The following is a 17,533-nucleotide window of genomic DNA, read 5'->3' on the forward strand; positions in this document are numbered from 1 at the left end:
ATGTTTCCAAGCTGTTGAACATGTACAATGACAAGCCTCTGCCCCTTTACTTTCTATCTTTATCTTTCTTTTATCCTCTTCTGCGTGTATGACATGACGACGGGACGATGTGGCAGCACGAGGGTTGGGCTTGATGACGGCTTGCAATGGTGTGCTACATCATCTAGGGGTGTCTTGCGGCTGCTGTCAACTCATACCACCACTCTTGAGGTGTGCTATCTAGGTAGACGTACAATGTATTGTCAACGAAACCGACGTTGATCGATGATTGAAATGTTATACGACGGACCCCTGAGTCACCTTCAGTTGCATGTAGAGAGGTCTCTACATGAAGCCGCCTTCGTAGCATTTGGAATTACCCGAGCTTCGTCACAAGCCACGCTGCCACAGGTCACGGACGCATAGATCCATTCCATCTACCTTCCCACCCACATACTAGTAGTACGTGATGGTCATTTACGATACTACTCTTTGCCGACTACCAACAGTAACTCACCTCGACACATTCAGATAGCATCCAAGAAAGACTCGTTCCCAGCCGGACCTCGCTTGGGAGGCACTCAGTCTTAAGCATCGATGAGAGATGCCTTCTCGTGTCTTTTTCGTGGCATCCTCACACATCTTCTGTCTAAAGTGCTCCGGAATAAGAGCATGAGTTTCCCCCTGATAGGACTAGACCAACCACGACCGCCCGTAGTAGTATTAGACGGAGGAATCGAAGCACCTTCCACTGCCTTCGATCTTGTAGTCTGCCCTCGATTTTGTATGCTAAGGACATGTGATGTTACTCCCTGCAGTCGCCCTCGGATCTCTACGTCCACACCCTCGTCCCATAAGCCTGACAAGCGCACCCACTCTTCACCTCCGAACCCTTTCGACACAAGATAGCCGGTTGAGCAGGCACATACACACATTACCTCACATCTTGGAAACGATGAACTTGTTCGGAAACAAAACTCGTCAACCAGTCAGACATACATAGTAGTTGTACGTAGTCATGACTTACACAGCCACGTCCTCTCACCCAACTCCAAGGCCAACCACCCTCGTATGCATGTGCCACTCCTCGATCCTCCAAGCAAAAGAAAGATGCGGATCCGTTTAGCACCAACGTCTTTCCCATGTATACCTCCCGTCCGCCCAATCATGCTCCAGATCGACATTACATCCTACTAGTAGTACATAGTCAGGCAGTCAATAGTACTATGTATAGCGGCCTATAAACGGCGGGCAGCAACTGGGATCGTCGACCGTCGAAAAAAAAAAGCCAGCCATGTCTCATCCAAGAGGAAAGCTTCACCGCGTTTTCCAAGCACCAAGCAAGCCTCTCAACCAACAGAAACCCATCCGATTCCTCTCAGCACGGCACTAAAAATAGGTAGGAAAAAGGCCATCTTTTTTTTTTTTTTTTTTTTGGCGGTCAGATGCCAAAAAGAAAAGAAAGGAAAACAAGAAAAGGGTCGTCAATGACATCATAGGCAAGACAGCAGCCGCCGCAATTGACTTTTTACTGCTGCTATTCAGGTGTGTTCCTAGATAATACCATAGTAATAAGTGATCTGGAGAAACTGTACAACTACCACACACCCAGCTCGTGGGTCTCGTACCTGAGGTACGCTGGATAGGCATTCGAAATGCCAGCTCGTGCGACTCATGGCGACGCAGCGAGTCAGACGAAGGAAGCGCAAAGATCCACGATGAGATCTGTTGTGGTAATAACGGTAGTACCCAGTTCTTGTACGACGTTCCCGGAGACGTTTCGATCGAATCAACCGGGGCTATACTGATGCGTATCATAACCTCGGTTAACGATGTCTCCTTTCTTTCATGTTCTTCTACGGGATGGGACACGTCAAGATATACGATACGGATATGGAATGTTTCTACAGCTGATTCCCGGCCTGTCTTTGATGTACAAAACGACATCTCCAAGCCGGGTGCCCAGCAACGAGCTAAAATCGATCTATGCCAGTGCGAAAACATCTAGGTCAATGGGAGATGAACGGAGATGTCGATAGACGAAGCCATAAAGGCAACGCCGTATCTGGCAACATACACAAAAATGGTCACAGCTTTATCGAAAGAGGTGCGAATGGGCGATATCATGATGCCAACCAGAGGCGGTCGTCAAGTAATCAGCATGACTGGCCATCGAACTCGAGTCAGAGCTCTTAGCAAAGAGGGGAGTGAAGCCGGGTCGGTTGCGCCGTGAGGCCGTCCGCTTCCGCACGGCATCTTGGCCTGTTCGGCAAGTCAAGAGCCCGAGGATGCCATTGCGACCGCCGGAGTGGCAAACTCGACTTTCGTATTCGAAAGCGGCGTCTTCTGGAATCTCTGCCGGCTCTACCTTGGCAGGTGGCCCATAGCCGAGGAGGAGTGGCTTCAAAAGCACACACACACACACACCCCAGATATCAAAGACGGGAAGGGGGGCGGCAAACAGTCCGCGCTCACCTCGAGGCGACCAGAGAGAAGGGTGAAAAGTTTTTCAAGACGAGATAAAGGCCCAAACCGCCCCCCTCCTCTGTTCTGGCGCGCTCTGCAAGGTGAGAATGACCGGCATTAGAGCACAGTCGGGGGAGCGAGAAACGTCATAGTGCAGACTGGACGCATGATAATCGAGAGTCGTCAGAGAAGGTGAGGAAAATAGAGTAAGGGAGAGAGAGAGAGTGTGTGTGTGTGTGTGTGGGAAAGAAGAAAAGCTCGGCAAGCTGATGGAAGAAGGAGAAAAGACAACAATACGTAGAGGCCGGCTATTTTAACGGCGGTTAGACGGGCGGGGCGTGAAATTCTTTTGTGCGATCCGATATTGGAGGGCACCTACCTTACCTAACGTTAATAAGGTACCTAGTAGTGGTAGGTAGCTGTGATCCGGCAGCCCAATCAGAGGGGCTGGATAAACGGAGGGCCAAAAGGGCATCTCATGCATTTGACAGCATGGAATGGGTGACACTGGACGGGCGACGTTGATTATCGGCACGTCAGCCATTCGATCACGCAGCTGCGATGCAATCAATCAATGCAGTCGAGCCCATCCCACCCTCCATCATCATCATCCCCTCCATCCCTCCCTTCATCATCACCCCCCCAGCCATCATTTCTCCTCCCAGCATCCAGCCATCCGTCACTCGTCGTCCCAGCCCTTCCACAAGCCCGTCGCACCCCAAGGATTGTCGACACCCCGTGTGCCGGCTCTCTCCACAAAAAGCGTTCGCGTGCCGTCCGCCAGCTTGCGCATTGGGGTAGGCCGGTATCATATCAGATCACGGCTTGGGCGACAGTGTACAGTAATACGTACGGCCACGAGGACGGCTCGAGCGGGCGCGCAAAGGGCGGCGGATGCTGCAATTCTTGGCCTTGATTTGATCTGAGAGATCGGGGTGATACTACCACTGGCATCAGCACGCAGCGAGCTAGGACACGCAGGTCGGCTTCTTGCGGCGCTTCTTCTTCTTCAACCAAAGTGGAAGCCATTTCTCTGCGCTGCAAAGCGGCTGCAAGCTCTGTCGACAAGCCCTTGCACATAGTATGCACACATAAGACTTTTGACAACCGCACGCATCATCATCAGCTCGTTCCCGGGCGATGCCGATCGTGTCGGGCCGTAACTGCGGCAGCGCCCAATATGTCTTGTACGGAGAACATACGTCGATCTTGTTGCTCCAGCTCCAAGCCTACACACCTTGCATACCAACGGACGAGCATGAAGTGAAGTAATAATACCTTCTCTCGACCATCTTGCACACTGGAAGCCCTTCCTGCGGCATGGCTCTCTGGTGATGCGATGCAGCCTCCTCGCGGCAAGCCTCTTCGGTGTGGGAGAGCCCAAGAACAAACGGCCAGGGTGGTTCGTTGGTTTCGATGCCTCGCTTCCAAGACATGCGCGCAACCCACGCCGGCCAGACACAGCAAAGCGCAAAGAGGGCCCTGCGCCGTCCTTGCGAGCAGTGACGAAGGCCAAGTGCTTTAGCTGCTGGGCTGCTGGGCTCGACCTGACTCGGCTCGACTCGACTCGATGGCCCTCCGCCCGCGCGTCCAATGAGCCGCAGTTCTAGAAGATCAGGCTAGTGCTTTCGACGATTTCCGTTTGGGCGCTTGTAGCCCTTGTCTGCCAATCATGGCGCGCTTGCGATTCCGATCCATTTTCGGGCGAAGCCTGACAGACAGTGCGAACGCCACGCAGCCGACTCGCATCATGCCTTTTTCCCAGCTCCCAATTTCCCCCTCCAATATCGATTGATTGATTCTAGGCTCGGTTTGTCTCCTGGCTTCGATCTGATGCCATCGCTAAACGATGTGGATGTCCAAAAGAGAGGAGCAGTTCCGGGGTTGTGGCGAACCACAAACTGCACCATATTCCAGCCGCACGCGAGGCGGGTTGCTAGGAGGTCTGAGAGAGACGGGTCAGAACAAGAGCCCCAAGTCAGAGACGAGGACGTACCTACAAGGCAGTACCTGGGCAGGCTCAGAGAACTGCAACGGCCGTCAATCCTAGTACTACCTAAGGTAGTAATCCTACCTGGCAGTTGACAGAGACCGAGAGACACCGATCTGGCCCTTGGCATTGAATCGCTGATTCACCCAGTGCTGATCAGGTAGGTGGGCATCGGACCTGCTGGGAAGCCTTTCAACGGCAGGGTTGTCACGAGCTTCGATACGGTCAGACCGGGGGGGGGCCGCAAGCTTGGATTGCGCACACCTCGCTCGGTGCTTCGTGCTTGCTGCTGTACGCACGCAGCACCCTGAAAATAGCCTGCACCGTCATCATCTCGTACAGACAGTCCCGGCAGCAGTGCTCGGTGCTACTACCCGACTAATCTTGCCGCGCCTCTCCATCAGCACGACGGCTCCATTCTAATACTCGGTACGAGCAGCCCGGCGATTGTGCTGTAGTTGTATTGACATGTAAAGTGACTGTCACAGGCGGTAGATGACATGACATGCACAGGCGAAATGTCCATGTCATTGTCCCTTTCATCCGCCGCTTCGGGGACCATCCACATCGCTATCGAGCCCATCATGCAGGCTGGGGGAATCGGATTCGACGCGCCATCATGGCGTCCTCGATGCGGGAAACGGAACGGCGCAACCCTTGGGCTTGGGATCAAGGCACCTCGCGCTCCGTAGCGTCGCACTCTGGCCAGACTCTGCCGGTCCAGACCCCTACTCTGCAGCAACAAAAAGCCCGCCCGCGACGCGGCAGCCAATCGCACAGGCATGGCTGGCGTAGATCCTCCTTCAAACTGCTGCTGGTTCGAAAGGGAAGCTGGGGACTAGCACGGAGTATTAGCAGACGAACAGAAACAACAGGTCGTTTCTGGTTGGGAATATGAGAGGCAGGCGGACAAAAAGAGTCAAGTTTTGTAAGAATAGCTGAGTTGCCCCGGCCATCAGTCAGTGCAGTTGACGAGTCAGATACGCTATCGACGCTCTCCCCACGGGAACTTGTCCCCTGGTTTTCTGCTTGATGCCTTCATCGTGATGACATCTGCTTTTCCTCTAGGTATGCACCTCGATCTTTTCACAGGTACTGTACCTGTGATGGAGCGCCTGCGACTGATGCTCCAAGTCTGTCAGTGTCTGGTCAAACGGTCCACGCAACTAAACATGCCTTGGACCGGGCCTTCATGTGAGTTGGGGGAGCACCACATGCCAAGCAAATGCTCCAAAGATACGGATGAATGCCTAATCATGGTGCCTGGTACTCGTTCATACATACTGCGACTGCATGTGCAGCATCGTGGTTTTTGTTCTGAGCATCCGCTGTGCACGAGCCATTACGTCACTTGGCTCGGGGGCGTCTTCCAGAGAACTGCACGCCCTCCTATTAAAGGTTCTCTTCCGCGGAGCAACACCATCACCATGTCAAACCATGCCATGCTGGTACCTAAATACCTAGTATGGGCAACGCGGCGCAACGGCGGTTGGTCGTTTCGCATGCCGCAGGATTGTTCTCTGCAGCTTGCTGCGTGTAGAAGGGGGAGCCTCTGGGCCTGGCTCTGTCTGCACCGATGGGCCGAGTTTCAACGAATGATTCCTGACACAGCACGAGGCAAGCAAGTACCTACCCATCTACTAGGTAGTGATGATGCACAGACATGCAACGAAACACTCGCTCGATTTTTCTCCTTGTTGGGAGCACAAACAGCGTTTAAACTGTTGCCGCTGCTTCGGTGATGATTCCTACCTAAGGTAATACCTTGGTACATATAATCCTAAGGTACTTTACTATCTTACCTACTGCCTGCTTACATTAGGTACCTACTCCTAGCCTAATACTACAAGCAGGGAGAGCTGTATGTACCTTCCCAAGGATTATGACCATCGAATCAAGCTGAGTTGAGCGGGGACGGACAAATATAGAAAGAGGAGAGTCCTGCGCAGCTGCCACAAGGATCAGGTCGTGCCTGGCCATGGCATTTGCCGAAACTCTGGTTGCTACAGCACACTCGCCTGCAGGTCGTACAAGGTGAATCGCCATCCTGACAGCCTTGCCTCATCAGCCACCTAACAAGGGGCAAAAGGAGCTGGATGGGAAGCATGAGAAGCGCATCTGCGCATTTGCCTGGGCCTGAGCAAGTCCCCTTCTGTTGGAATTGCTTCCTTCTCCTGCTCGGTCCTGACGAAACGCCAACTGCCAATGCACCGATACAGTGCATTTCCCTTCCATGACGGCGAATGATATGTATGTATCAGCTTATCTGCAACATCCTTGTACTAACCAAGGTGACAAAACCCCGTCCGTGACGAAAAGTACCATCAGGGACAGGCACGGACCGAGGGCCGGCTCCCAAATGCTTCGCAGATGACGGTGGGGACCCAAGACCGAGCAAGAAGGAGACCAATGCAAAGGGGTGGTGGCCAGGCACACACACACACACACACACACTGTTGCTCGAGCACACGAGGCCAGAGAAGAGAGAAGCCAAAGGCAGGCCCGGCGAGTTTCTGGCACGGCGAAGCACATTCTGTCATGGCTAACCCGTACGCAGTATCCCGCCGTCTCGCCCGCATTGTCCTGTTGATACGTAGTAGCAGACGGAGATCACACGGGACAAGGCGACGTTGCGACCTGTATGTACCAACAAGCGTGTCCCAGTACGAGGTGATTACGAGTTACCACTTGAACGGCCGGCCGCTTCGCACAAAGGTTAGCCCTTGCTTGGCACCACAAGTCGGCAGGCGGCGCAGAGGGATCGGACGGCGATCAAGAGCCGAGGGTGTGCTTGTGTTTGTCTTATTAGACGGAGCGTAAGAGCTGCTGCTGATTTTCGAGGACAGGACAGGATCGACTAGGCAAGAGTCTCAGAGGGAGCGAGCAGAAGAGCAAGCATCATGCACTGCAGGATACATGCAACCTCTGTCACATGTAGGTACCGAAAAATCATGCCTCATATCCGCGGAGTGCCATGCTACGAGCCGCGAGCTAATACCTCGTACGGAAACAATCCAAGGCCCTAATACCTATGGTAGCTCTCAATTTCCTCAGGGTCTTGGGCCAGAGCATTTCCGGAAAATTTCCTAGGGATCATCTACCAGAAGACTATGGCTCTGATGCAATTCGCCTGAAAAGTATTCAGCCGGCTGAAAAGTGTAACTTTTATAATTAGCACTAAGTGGAGCGTTTTTCTTATACCTCCTTTCTAGCCCTGGAAATCCTTATTAGACTACTAGACTGTAATTAGATAGAAATATTTTACTGCCTTTAAACTTTAATTAGGCTGAATTTAATATTATTTAATAGCCTGATTTTTAAAATACTTTTAAAGCTATATAATTTTACTTCTATTTTAAGTTATAATAAGCTATAGACCTGTTAAAATATTAAAACCTGTATTATAGGCGTTATAGGCTAGTAAAGCTAGGTGGATAAATAACTAAATGCTATTCTTTCTCCTATTACTATATAAGGCTACTAGTAATAACCTTATAAAGTTAGTAAAAGTAATATACCTTTAGTAAAGCTTTAAAAGGATAATTAAACTTATAAAAAACTAGTATCTTAGCTATAACTAGACTATTAAGACGCTTAAAAATAAGTATAATTATTTAAAGAAGTTTTAGTAAGTGTTTAATAAGGCTAAGAGGCTGTTAGGGATAATATATAACCTTAAAACTAGCGCCCTTAATATAAGCCCTGTAAATTAATAATTAATAATATTATAATACTCTTACTTTAGCAGGAAAGTTATATAAAGCAGGCTCCTTATTAATAATAATATTAATATTAATACTTAGTAATATATCTTTATTAAGGACTAACTAGTAAAATAAAATATTTAAGAAGCAGGTAATGCTAAAGGGTTTACTTTTACTAAAAGAAATTACTATTTAAAAGGTATAAGAGTTAGTAATAACTTTATAAAAAAAGTTAGAAATACACTTAAAAATATAGCTAAAGATTAAAAAGCATTAGTAAATAAGCTAGTAAATGCATTATTAAAAGCACTAGTATTAGTAAAAGAGATAGTAGTAGTAGAGATTATAATAGGGGATAAGGATAAGGATAAGGTTATTTTAGTAATATAGCTGCTAGCGCTATAGCCTATAGCCTTAATGCTATAACCAGCGCCTTTATTATATAGGCATTTAACTTTATTATAGCTAAGAATGCCTTTAATGCTATAAATAGTATTACTAATACCTAGATTATTATCTGCAGCGCTTAAGGTTATAATAAGTATAAGGAAGTAGAAGAAAGGAAAGTTACTAGCTTAAGAAGGGTTATTATTAGCAGAAGCTATTTATAAGCTTATAGCAGTATTAATTAATTTATATAATGCTAAGGCAGCTAAGGTAATATATATTATTATATATAAGCTATTACCTATTAGCGCTAAAGCATTTAAAATTACTATAAAAGATTATTTTAACTTTACTAGTAATAAAGGCATAGAATATTTAATTAAGCTAGTTTATTAAATGCATAAAGATTTAATAAACCTATTAATATAGAATTTATTACTATTAAATAAGGTTAAAAAGGTATAGCTAGTAGTAAACCTAGGCTAGAATTTAGCTTTATTTTATAATAATTATAAATAGCTTTATAATAAGAAAAAAATACTGCTTAAAAGGCTATTATTATCTTAGCTGCTGCCTAGTATTAATTTACTTTATTAAAGCTGTATTTATACTTATTTCTAGCCCTATTCTTTAGCATCTCCCTCCTCCTTATCTTTATTATCTTTATTATCTTTATTATTAAATTTATTATTAAATTTATTATTAAATTTATTATTATTGCCTTTATTATTACTAATAAGGTCTAATCTTAGGCTACTGCTATTACTACTACTATTTTTATAATCCTTAAAGCCCTAGCTTTAACCCTTATTATTAAAAAAGCAATCCTTATTACTATTATTAAGATATTACTAATAACTTAATTAATATTCCTTAGCTATATATTCCCTTAACCTATAAGGTACTAACTAAGGTATAATAAAATTAGCTATTTCCTTTACTTTAGTAATAGCTAATTATTCTTTTTATAGTAAGGCTTTAAGATATTTACAGTAGCTCTTACTTAAAGTCTTTCCTCTTAATACTATAAAATTATATAGCCTTATAATAGCATATATAAAAAGGCACTAGTTTATAAAGTTATATTTTAAAGCGCTAGTATATATAATCTTCTATTTCTTTTTATAGCAGCTAAAAATATACTTAATTATAGTCCTTAATAAGGTATGCTGTAAGTTAAATAGCTTATAATTATTATAAGGCTGCTAACTAGCATCTCCTTAATTATTAAGATAATAATATAATTTAATATAAGGCAGTATAATGCCTTATTTTATATAAAAGCTAGTATTAGTAAGATAGTATCTCTTTTATAGCACCCTTAAGCTTTAAGTTATAGCTTATAGTAAAAGAGTAGTATTATAAAGAGATTCTTTACCTCCTGCTAGTATATAGTAAAATAGGCTATTTAAGGTAATAGCTATAAATACATTTTATATAATATTATTTTTCCTTAAATAGAATTATTACTAATTTGCTTTTAAGATAAAGGCAGGAATATATATACTATTAATAGCCTTAATTATGCCTTTAAAGCCCTTAGCTTTTAAATTTATTATAATTTTAAGAGAGATATATATTAGCAGCAGCTGTATTATAAATATTATATATAACTACTATATAAGATTTAGCAGCTTTTATATAATTTAAAATACTATTAACTAATATATTTTAAAGTAATATATAGTATTCCTTTAGGTCTTACTAAATATATATATTTATAAGAATACTATAACTTTTTATTATAAGGATTACTTTTAACTTTTTAATATATTAGTGTTATAACTTAGCTAACTATAAAAGGCCTAAAATATAGCCTTTTTTATATAGAATAGTTTTTTAAATCTCTTTTCTAATCCTTAAAAAAGCTTATTATATAGCTTTTATAATACTATAACTATTAGCTAATAAGGATTTTTATTATTTTTATCTGCTTTATCTGCCTTATTAAGCTTAGCGTTAACTGCTTTTAAATAGGCTAGCTTTTATTACTATAATTACTCTTCTTTTTTAAGGATATATTTAATAGCTAATAATATAGTAGCTTTTTAAAGGTTTTAATAACACTGCCTTTAATATTTATAAGCTAGGATAATATTAGCTAATACCCTATTATTAATTATACTAATAACTTAATTTATAACTATAATAATATTTTTATAAAACTAAAAAAGTAGGCGGCTAAATATAACTAAGCCTTTTAAAAGCTAAAAAGTTTTTAATTACTACCCCCTGCTATTAGTAAAATTAATTAAAGAGTCTTAGCATTTATCTCCCTTATAGGCATTTATGCAGCCCTGGCTAGCTTAATACCTTATAATTAAGGGTTAAGGCATTTAGATTCTTATGCGCAACTTTATGCTAATAATCCCTTCCTAATTAGGCAAGGTTGACTTGTTTTTTAACTTTTCAGCCGGGCTGAATACTTTTTAGGCGAATTGCATTAGAGCCTATCAAACGCCATCCGGGTCCCCACCCACGGAGCATACGGCTGTCGAGTATTTGCTTGGGCTTTTCTCATACCGCGAATAGCGAGGGGGGGAGCGGCTCATTCTGCACCGGCACAAAAGGCTCTTGGTACAAACTACAAACAAGCACGAAGCAGTTGTGGGAGCAGACGAATGGCGCCATTTCTCCTCGAGGGTGACGAGGGGCACACGGAAGCGACTGGCTAGGATTTACGACAGGTCGTTGCCCGTTTGATTTGCCAAGCCGAGACTCAACCGCAGACACTTCTTGATACGGGAAAAGGCTGGGTCGAAAGAGGACAGACGGCCGCGGGGATATCTGAGGCTTTGGGCGGAGCAGCTACTTTTGTTCTCCGGACGGAGCCATGCGCGTTACGGGTCTCAGAGCTGGGTAGGCATTGGCCAGAGGATGTGCTGTGGATGGAAGATGAAGCGGTGCGCCCCTGTCGGCATCGAGTCCCCAGCTTGTCGCCGTGCTACGCGGCGACTTGTATAAGTGGCCGTTGCTTGTCGGCAGTCGGCGCGAAGTTTTGGTGCTTGCGCCGAGATGCTCGTCCAGCTGCCGAGTGCCTCAGGCTGGGCCATTTCCTGCTAATCAATGTGCGGACAGAGCTTGTCGCTGGAACTTGAACGTCGCAATATGGGCACATTACATCAAGCAATGCGTGAGACATGGGGGCAGTGCGGACTTGACTGGCGAATCTACAGCAGAAGCATCCAACGGCAGGTCGCTGTTGGTGCTTGCAATGCGTCGGGCTGCAGCAGAACAGGCAGCACCGCAAAGACTGCCCACAGAGCCACCGACTGGATGCCCGTTCCTGGCCCGGGCACTGTTCGTGAGGCAAGGTACAAGCGCAAGCACGCCGTGCCAGAACGGAGCACATGCACCCAGCCCCAGGCCCCGGTACAGATACCTTGCCCGGCCGTATCTACAGCATCTGCTCATGCTAAGGCACCCTGCCTGGGACAATGCAGGTACGCAGCGCTGCGTATCTGTACCTGTGGCGGGACTCGCTGCAGACGACGGAGGTGCCTGGTTGCCCTAAACCGCCTCGAAACCTGCATCAGCTCCCTCTGGCCTGTGACCTCCCCCCCATCGTGAGATCAGGAGAGCCGCGGCAGAACGGAAGACTCAAGAAGAAGACAGCAACGTGAACGGATTGACAACGTGAATAGATGGGGAGACTGCTAGAATGCTCTTCCGCTCCTCGTGGCTACTTGTGCCGGAATTCTACGGCTTGGACCGCGCATCCCACACGCAATTCATGCGGCCATGGCTCAGACGGCTGCACACCATCACGACGCCCACGCATTATTGCGAGTACCACCACCAACCCTCAGCTAACCACCATCGCCCTGTGCGCCACGCATCTGGCGGCGATGACCCCCCGGCCTGTGTCACTTTCTGATGGGGGCTTGTGTCTCTCGTTTGGCACTGTCGCTCGAGCGGAGCCACCGCAATGCCTGCAGGATCCGACCTGGGGCCAGTGTCTGTCCGGTCCCCATGATACTGTGGTTAGCATCACTAGCAACACTGCTAGTGCTCCCGTACGAACAGACGGACAGGCGAAACGGTGCGGCTTGTCTTTGTTCTTGCAGCGGCGTCCCACGCGCCTCGAGCTGGAAGCGGTTTGGCGCCGACAGTAGCAGAACGGCGGGAGAGCTTCTCCCCCCTGTCGAGGACTCGAGTCGAGTCGCACCCCCGGCCTTCAGCAGCTGTGACGACCGTCATTGTGCCGAGTATACACATAAGCTGTTAGTGGATCCTGTGGCTGAGGCAAATCTGTACATTGTACAGGTTTCCTCCTGCGCTAAAAAAAGGAGACCTGTACAACGTACGGGTTTCCTCTGATAAGTCACATGATCGAGGCATTTTTGAGCGAACTCTCTGGAATCAATTTCGAACTATCAAAGAATCAATTTGCAATTGAACGCAAACTGTTTCTACAGCTTTTTGCATGCATCACAAGCATCATGGAATCAAATCCAGATCCCCCTGAAACAGTCATTATTGACTCTTCCGAGAACGATCTAGACTTCGACTGTAACGATGCAGCAACGAATCACGAATCGAATACAAACATGCCATTACCAACGTTTGGAATGAGCCGCGAGGACCTTGAGCTTGCTCTTCTACATGAAAATGAGATGATCATCAATTGCACTGAGCTTAATCCGCGGGCTGCTGAAATCTTGGATGCGCAGGCAAGAGATAATCGTCTGATAATTCCACAGCAAATACCCGTCACATTGGAGGAACGGATGAGATATGCAGAGGAGCATGTTAGGCCAACACTACCTGATTTACCAGAAGAGCTTGAAGAAGAAGAAGTGCCAACAAACAGTCAAGTCAGAATTAATTCTCAATTATTTCATGATTATTCTTGAAAGCTAACAGATTTGCCAGGATGACCAAGTCGAGCCCATTTTGCTTTCCGCTGCAACAGCCAACGATATTGCTTCGCTTAGCCAACCAGTCTTTGTCGAGTCGCTTATCTATTCGCCTGGAATTCCCGAGTACCCCAATACAAGCGTCAATGGAGTTGGTTACTGTATTCCCAGAAACGGTATTGAATCCAATGACTTTCATGAACCTTGGTCATCCGTAAGTGTGCACAAAACATTTTACGCTCAGTCTAGAATTAATTCAGGATTATAGATACAATACAATATGATGCGCATATCAGCAACAAGGGACAGCTCAACAGTGTTTTTTGGTGGAATTCCCTGCCGAAGAACAACATATAAGTGCACTGGTGGCCGGGCTTGTGAATTTGTTTCAACTACCAAATGGGACCATTCAGAAATCAGTGAAGAGCTTATGTATAGTCTCCAGACAATACGAGAAGAACTACACTCTCCAAGCTTATTTAGGAAGGCTATAAGGTATTTATATTTCTTTTTTCTTTCTTTTTAAAATATTTTTATATTACTTTATTTTTTTTTATTTTTTTTTTATTTTCTTTTTAATTTTTCCTTATTTTTTTATATTTTTTTTATTTTCTTTTTATTTTTTTTTTATTTTTTTATATTTTTTTTATTTTTTTTTAAAAAAAATAATATATTAATATTTTAATAGTTTTGCCCGAGGATTCCGAATTGCTTTTGAAAAGCAAAAATCTTGCCGTGCATTTTTACCCTCATGTGAACTTCAGTTACGTGAGAGTGAAACACATATTGTAAGAGAATTAATTCCAAACTGATTTAAATCTACTAACATAAGCAGGGCAATATTACAGAACGTCACTATTGGGTACGCTGTTGCAATGCTGTACCAACCCTTCCAGGCGCCATCTCCAATCATTGTACAGCCTATTGCGATCAATCTTACAAAGAGCATCATTCAGCAATCAAAGACGTTCTAGCAGGTAGACAATTGCATGAATATGAAGAATGTTATTTCTTTGATTCAAATCGGCGAAAAAGATCAACTTGCGGTATGTTCCTTTGAAAACTGTTTAGGAATTAATTCTAATATAATTAGATGTTGATCATATCATGCGTCGGGGAAAGATTGTTAAACGGAGCTGCAACGCTTGATGGGTGTTTTTTACACCCCTCGTTGACAGAATGCCAGCAATTTTAATTGCAGCATATGGCATTTATACACATCCTCCCCCGCCCCCTAAAAAGCTTCCTGCAGCTATTGCAACTGATTTCTTTAATATTGTGAAATCTACTAAGTTTGGTTCTTTAGCTTTAGGTAATTATATTACTTTACTAATAAGACTGTTTTCTTATTATTTAAACTAATTTCTTTATATAGTTCCATTTCTTTCATTACCTGAGATCCAAGCATTTTGTAAAAAACATCATGCAAAGACCTTAAGTGAAATCCATCAGTCTCTTTCAAATCAAGATTATCTTCGTGCTATTTTACAAAAGCATAAGATGCTTCATTTTCCGCAAGGAGCATCCCGAATGGCTGTTTTCCTAGATTGGAAAGAAGAAGAAAGTAAATCACTTTCTGATAAAGCTCTAAGAGAGCAGCAGGTATGTTTTCTTTATTAACAGATTAGTCCAGAATTAATTCTAACTTAGTTTTAGTATATTCAGTTTATGGATGATGATGGGGATGAGTATATTATCATTTGCTTTTTCCAGGCTCAGGCAGAAATGTTTAAGCAATCATGTTTAACATCATTAACAATTGATGTTAATTATAAACATGTTGCTGTCTCTGGCAATATAGAGATCATTTGGGGCTGGTATAGTCCTATTTCTCAACGAGGTATGTTTTAAGTTTAAATAATAAAAACTGTATACTAATAAATATTTTAGTTATTCCACTTGTTCGTATCTTTACAAATTCAGAAACATCACATATGTTTACACTTATGTATTCAAAGGTGTTCTCAATTTTTAAGGATAAGTATGGGATTGATGTTAAGTTTAAACACTTACATGGATCTGGACTTGTTGGAATTACAGTTGATCAAGAATTTCAAGCTGTGATGGGTATGTTTAGAATTGATTCTAATTCAACTATCAGCTAATTTTATTATAGGATTCTGTATGTACTTATATGCTCTTGATCCGCAGAAGCGTAAGTGGATTTGGCATGCACGACACACTATTCGCTTTTGCAAAGTTCATTTTCAGCGAGGTGTTGAGAAGTACTGCAATATGAGTCGAAGTCCAAATTCACTTTGGAGTCAAATGATGAGTCTTCTTGATGCTGGATCTGAAGAGACTTATGATGCAATTTGTGAAGAGCTCAAAAGTAAGTGAGAATTAATTTAGAATTAATTACTTTGGAATTTTCTACTAATATCTATAGAAATCCCATCCATTGCAGCATGGGCCAAGCATAAGAAAAGCAATCTTATACGATTTGGCATTAATCGCCATTGCAATGATATGGAATCTAATGATTGGGACCTTTTACCATCACATACAAATACTGTTGAAGTATTACATGAGATTTCCTATAGGTGGAGTGGACGATATGCTGCTTTGAAGAAGGTAGTTGATCAGTAAGTATAATACTTTATTTTTAAATTAATTTATAATTAATTCCTTACTAATTATTATTAACAGTTGTCGCCTTTATGATGCAAATGTTATCCAAGGGGATGCAAATTTCCGGCTATCTGGTATTACACATACCTACCGAGACACTTCGTTAACAGGGCGTTTTATACACCAGTCTAAGCAAGGTAAGACTAATTTATAAAGCTTATTAAGAAAGTTAATAACTAATAATAATAGGGGTTAAAAAGAAGAATGCAAGAGCAGCGCAGGCTATTCGAGCACGCCGAGGAAATATTATTCAAACCTTTTTGGATAATCCTATAGCACAGCCTATAGCTTCTGCTAGTGCTTTAGAACGCCTACCGCAAACGCCAGTGCATTCATTGCCAAGTAGTAGTGCACGTTCTCAGAGCTCAGCTGGAATCAATTCCGGATTGACAGCTGGGCCTTCCTCGGCAAGGGCTCGATCGGTGCTGAGTTTTTCAGAGTCAGTTGCAGATGATATTGAGGTTGTGTCCCAAACGTCCTCTTCAGGCGTTGTTTCTGGTCAAAAACGAAAGCGGAATCCACCTTCTCCCCAGTAAGTACAGTTTTCAAACGTTTTAAGCTTAAAGATAAACTAACTTAAGCAGGAAAAGGATGATTCAGCAGCGCCTTGAGAAACAAGCAGATTTGGATCTTAAGGCAAGAGAGATTCAGTTACAAAATGATGCAAATGCAGCTCTAGAAAAACAACTACAGCTAAAGGAGCTAGAGCTTAACTTACAGCAAAGGGAGCTAGAACTGAAAAGAATGGAAAAGGAAATGAGAGAGGGGTTAGTTTAGAATTAATTCTAAAATAGCTCTAATAAAAGTTTTTGTTTTTTTTTAAAAATTATATATATATTAAAATAAAATTTAGTTTTTTATTTATTAATTATAATTAAAAGTATTTTTTTATTTATAAAAATTATTATAAATTATTATTTTTAAAAATTTTAATTATATATTAAAAATTTAGAAAAAATATTAAAATATATTAAATTTATAATTTTTTTATACTTTTTTTATTATATATTTATATTTATTTTTTTAAAATAAAATATATATATTATTAATATTATAATAAAATATAAAAAAAAAATACTTTTTTAAATAAATTAAATTTTAAGTATAATAATAATAATAATAATAATAATTAAAAAGTAATATTTTTTTTTATATTTATTTATAATTTATTATAAGTTTTTAATAATAATATATTATAAAAAAAATATTAATAATTATAATAACTATATTTTTTATATTAAGTATTATAATTATATATTTATATTTAATTTAGTAAATAATAATACTTTTAAAAGCTATTATTATATTAATATTAGTAAAATTATAATATATTTATTATATTATAATAAAAATTAATATTAAGTAAATTATATAGTTTATTATATATATTATATTATTTATTATAAAATATATATACTTATTATAAATTCTTTAATTAATATTAATATTTTTATAAATATAGCTATTATTATAAATAATATAATAAATACTTTTTATAATAACTATATAATATTTAT

At 42.3% G+C, this 17,533-nt stretch overlaps 3 protein-coding genes across 3 annotated transcripts; 2 read left to right on the forward strand and 1 right to left on the reverse strand.

Annotated features, from left to right (window-relative positions):
* Window positions 1-1,520: 1,520 nt before the first annotated feature.
* On the reverse strand, window positions 1,521-5,219 carry TRIREDRAFT_112215 (uncharacterized protein; the record flags this gene model as incomplete). The annotated part of the gene is made up of 10 exons (XM_006969535.1): window positions 1,521-1,532; window positions 1,588-1,778; window positions 2,116-2,380; window positions 2,825-2,847; window positions 3,299-3,356; window positions 3,391-3,516; window positions 3,683-4,051; window positions 4,446-4,473; window positions 4,520-4,724; window positions 4,862-5,219. The coding sequence occupies 10 exons, from the start codon at window positions 5,217-5,219 to the stop codon at window positions 1,521-1,523; spliced, it is 1,635 nt and encodes a 544-aa protein (XP_006969597.1).
* Window positions 5,220-11,592: 6,373 nt separating this feature from the next.
* TRIREDRAFT_124119 (uncharacterized protein) lies at window positions 11,593-14,674 on the forward strand (the record flags this gene model as incomplete). Its single annotated transcript, XM_006969516.1, has 11 exons — window positions 11,593-11,898; window positions 11,970-12,092; window positions 12,171-12,509; window positions 12,553-12,749; window positions 12,793-12,829; window positions 12,945-13,343; window positions 13,402-13,599; window positions 13,654-13,880; window positions 14,074-14,173; window positions 14,221-14,431; window positions 14,479-14,674. The coding sequence occupies 11 exons, from the start codon at window positions 11,593-11,595 to the stop codon at window positions 14,532-14,534; spliced, it is 2,193 nt and encodes a 730-aa protein (XP_006969578.1). The 3' UTR covers window positions 14,535-14,674.
* Window positions 14,675-14,915: 241 nt separating this feature from the next.
* On the forward strand, window positions 14,916-16,727 carry TRIREDRAFT_72780 (uncharacterized protein; the record flags this gene model as incomplete). The annotated part of the gene is made up of 10 exons (XM_006969517.1): window positions 14,916-14,987; window positions 15,042-15,225; window positions 15,276-15,452; window positions 15,502-15,540; window positions 15,586-15,717; window positions 15,775-15,970; window positions 16,035-16,153; window positions 16,206-16,455; window positions 16,503-16,548; window positions 16,710-16,727. Coding segments are annotated over exons 5-10 (726 nt in total), but the record flags the coding sequence as incomplete, so codon positions are not given.
* Window positions 16,728-17,533: the final 806 nt, after the last annotated feature.

Source organism: Trichoderma reesei (assembly GCF_000167675.1).
Source record: "Trichoderma reesei QM6a unplaced genomic scaffold TRIREscaffold_34, whole genome shotgun sequence".
NCBI classification, from domain to species: Eukaryota; Fungi; Ascomycota; class Sordariomycetes; order Hypocreales; family Hypocreaceae; genus Trichoderma; species Trichoderma reesei.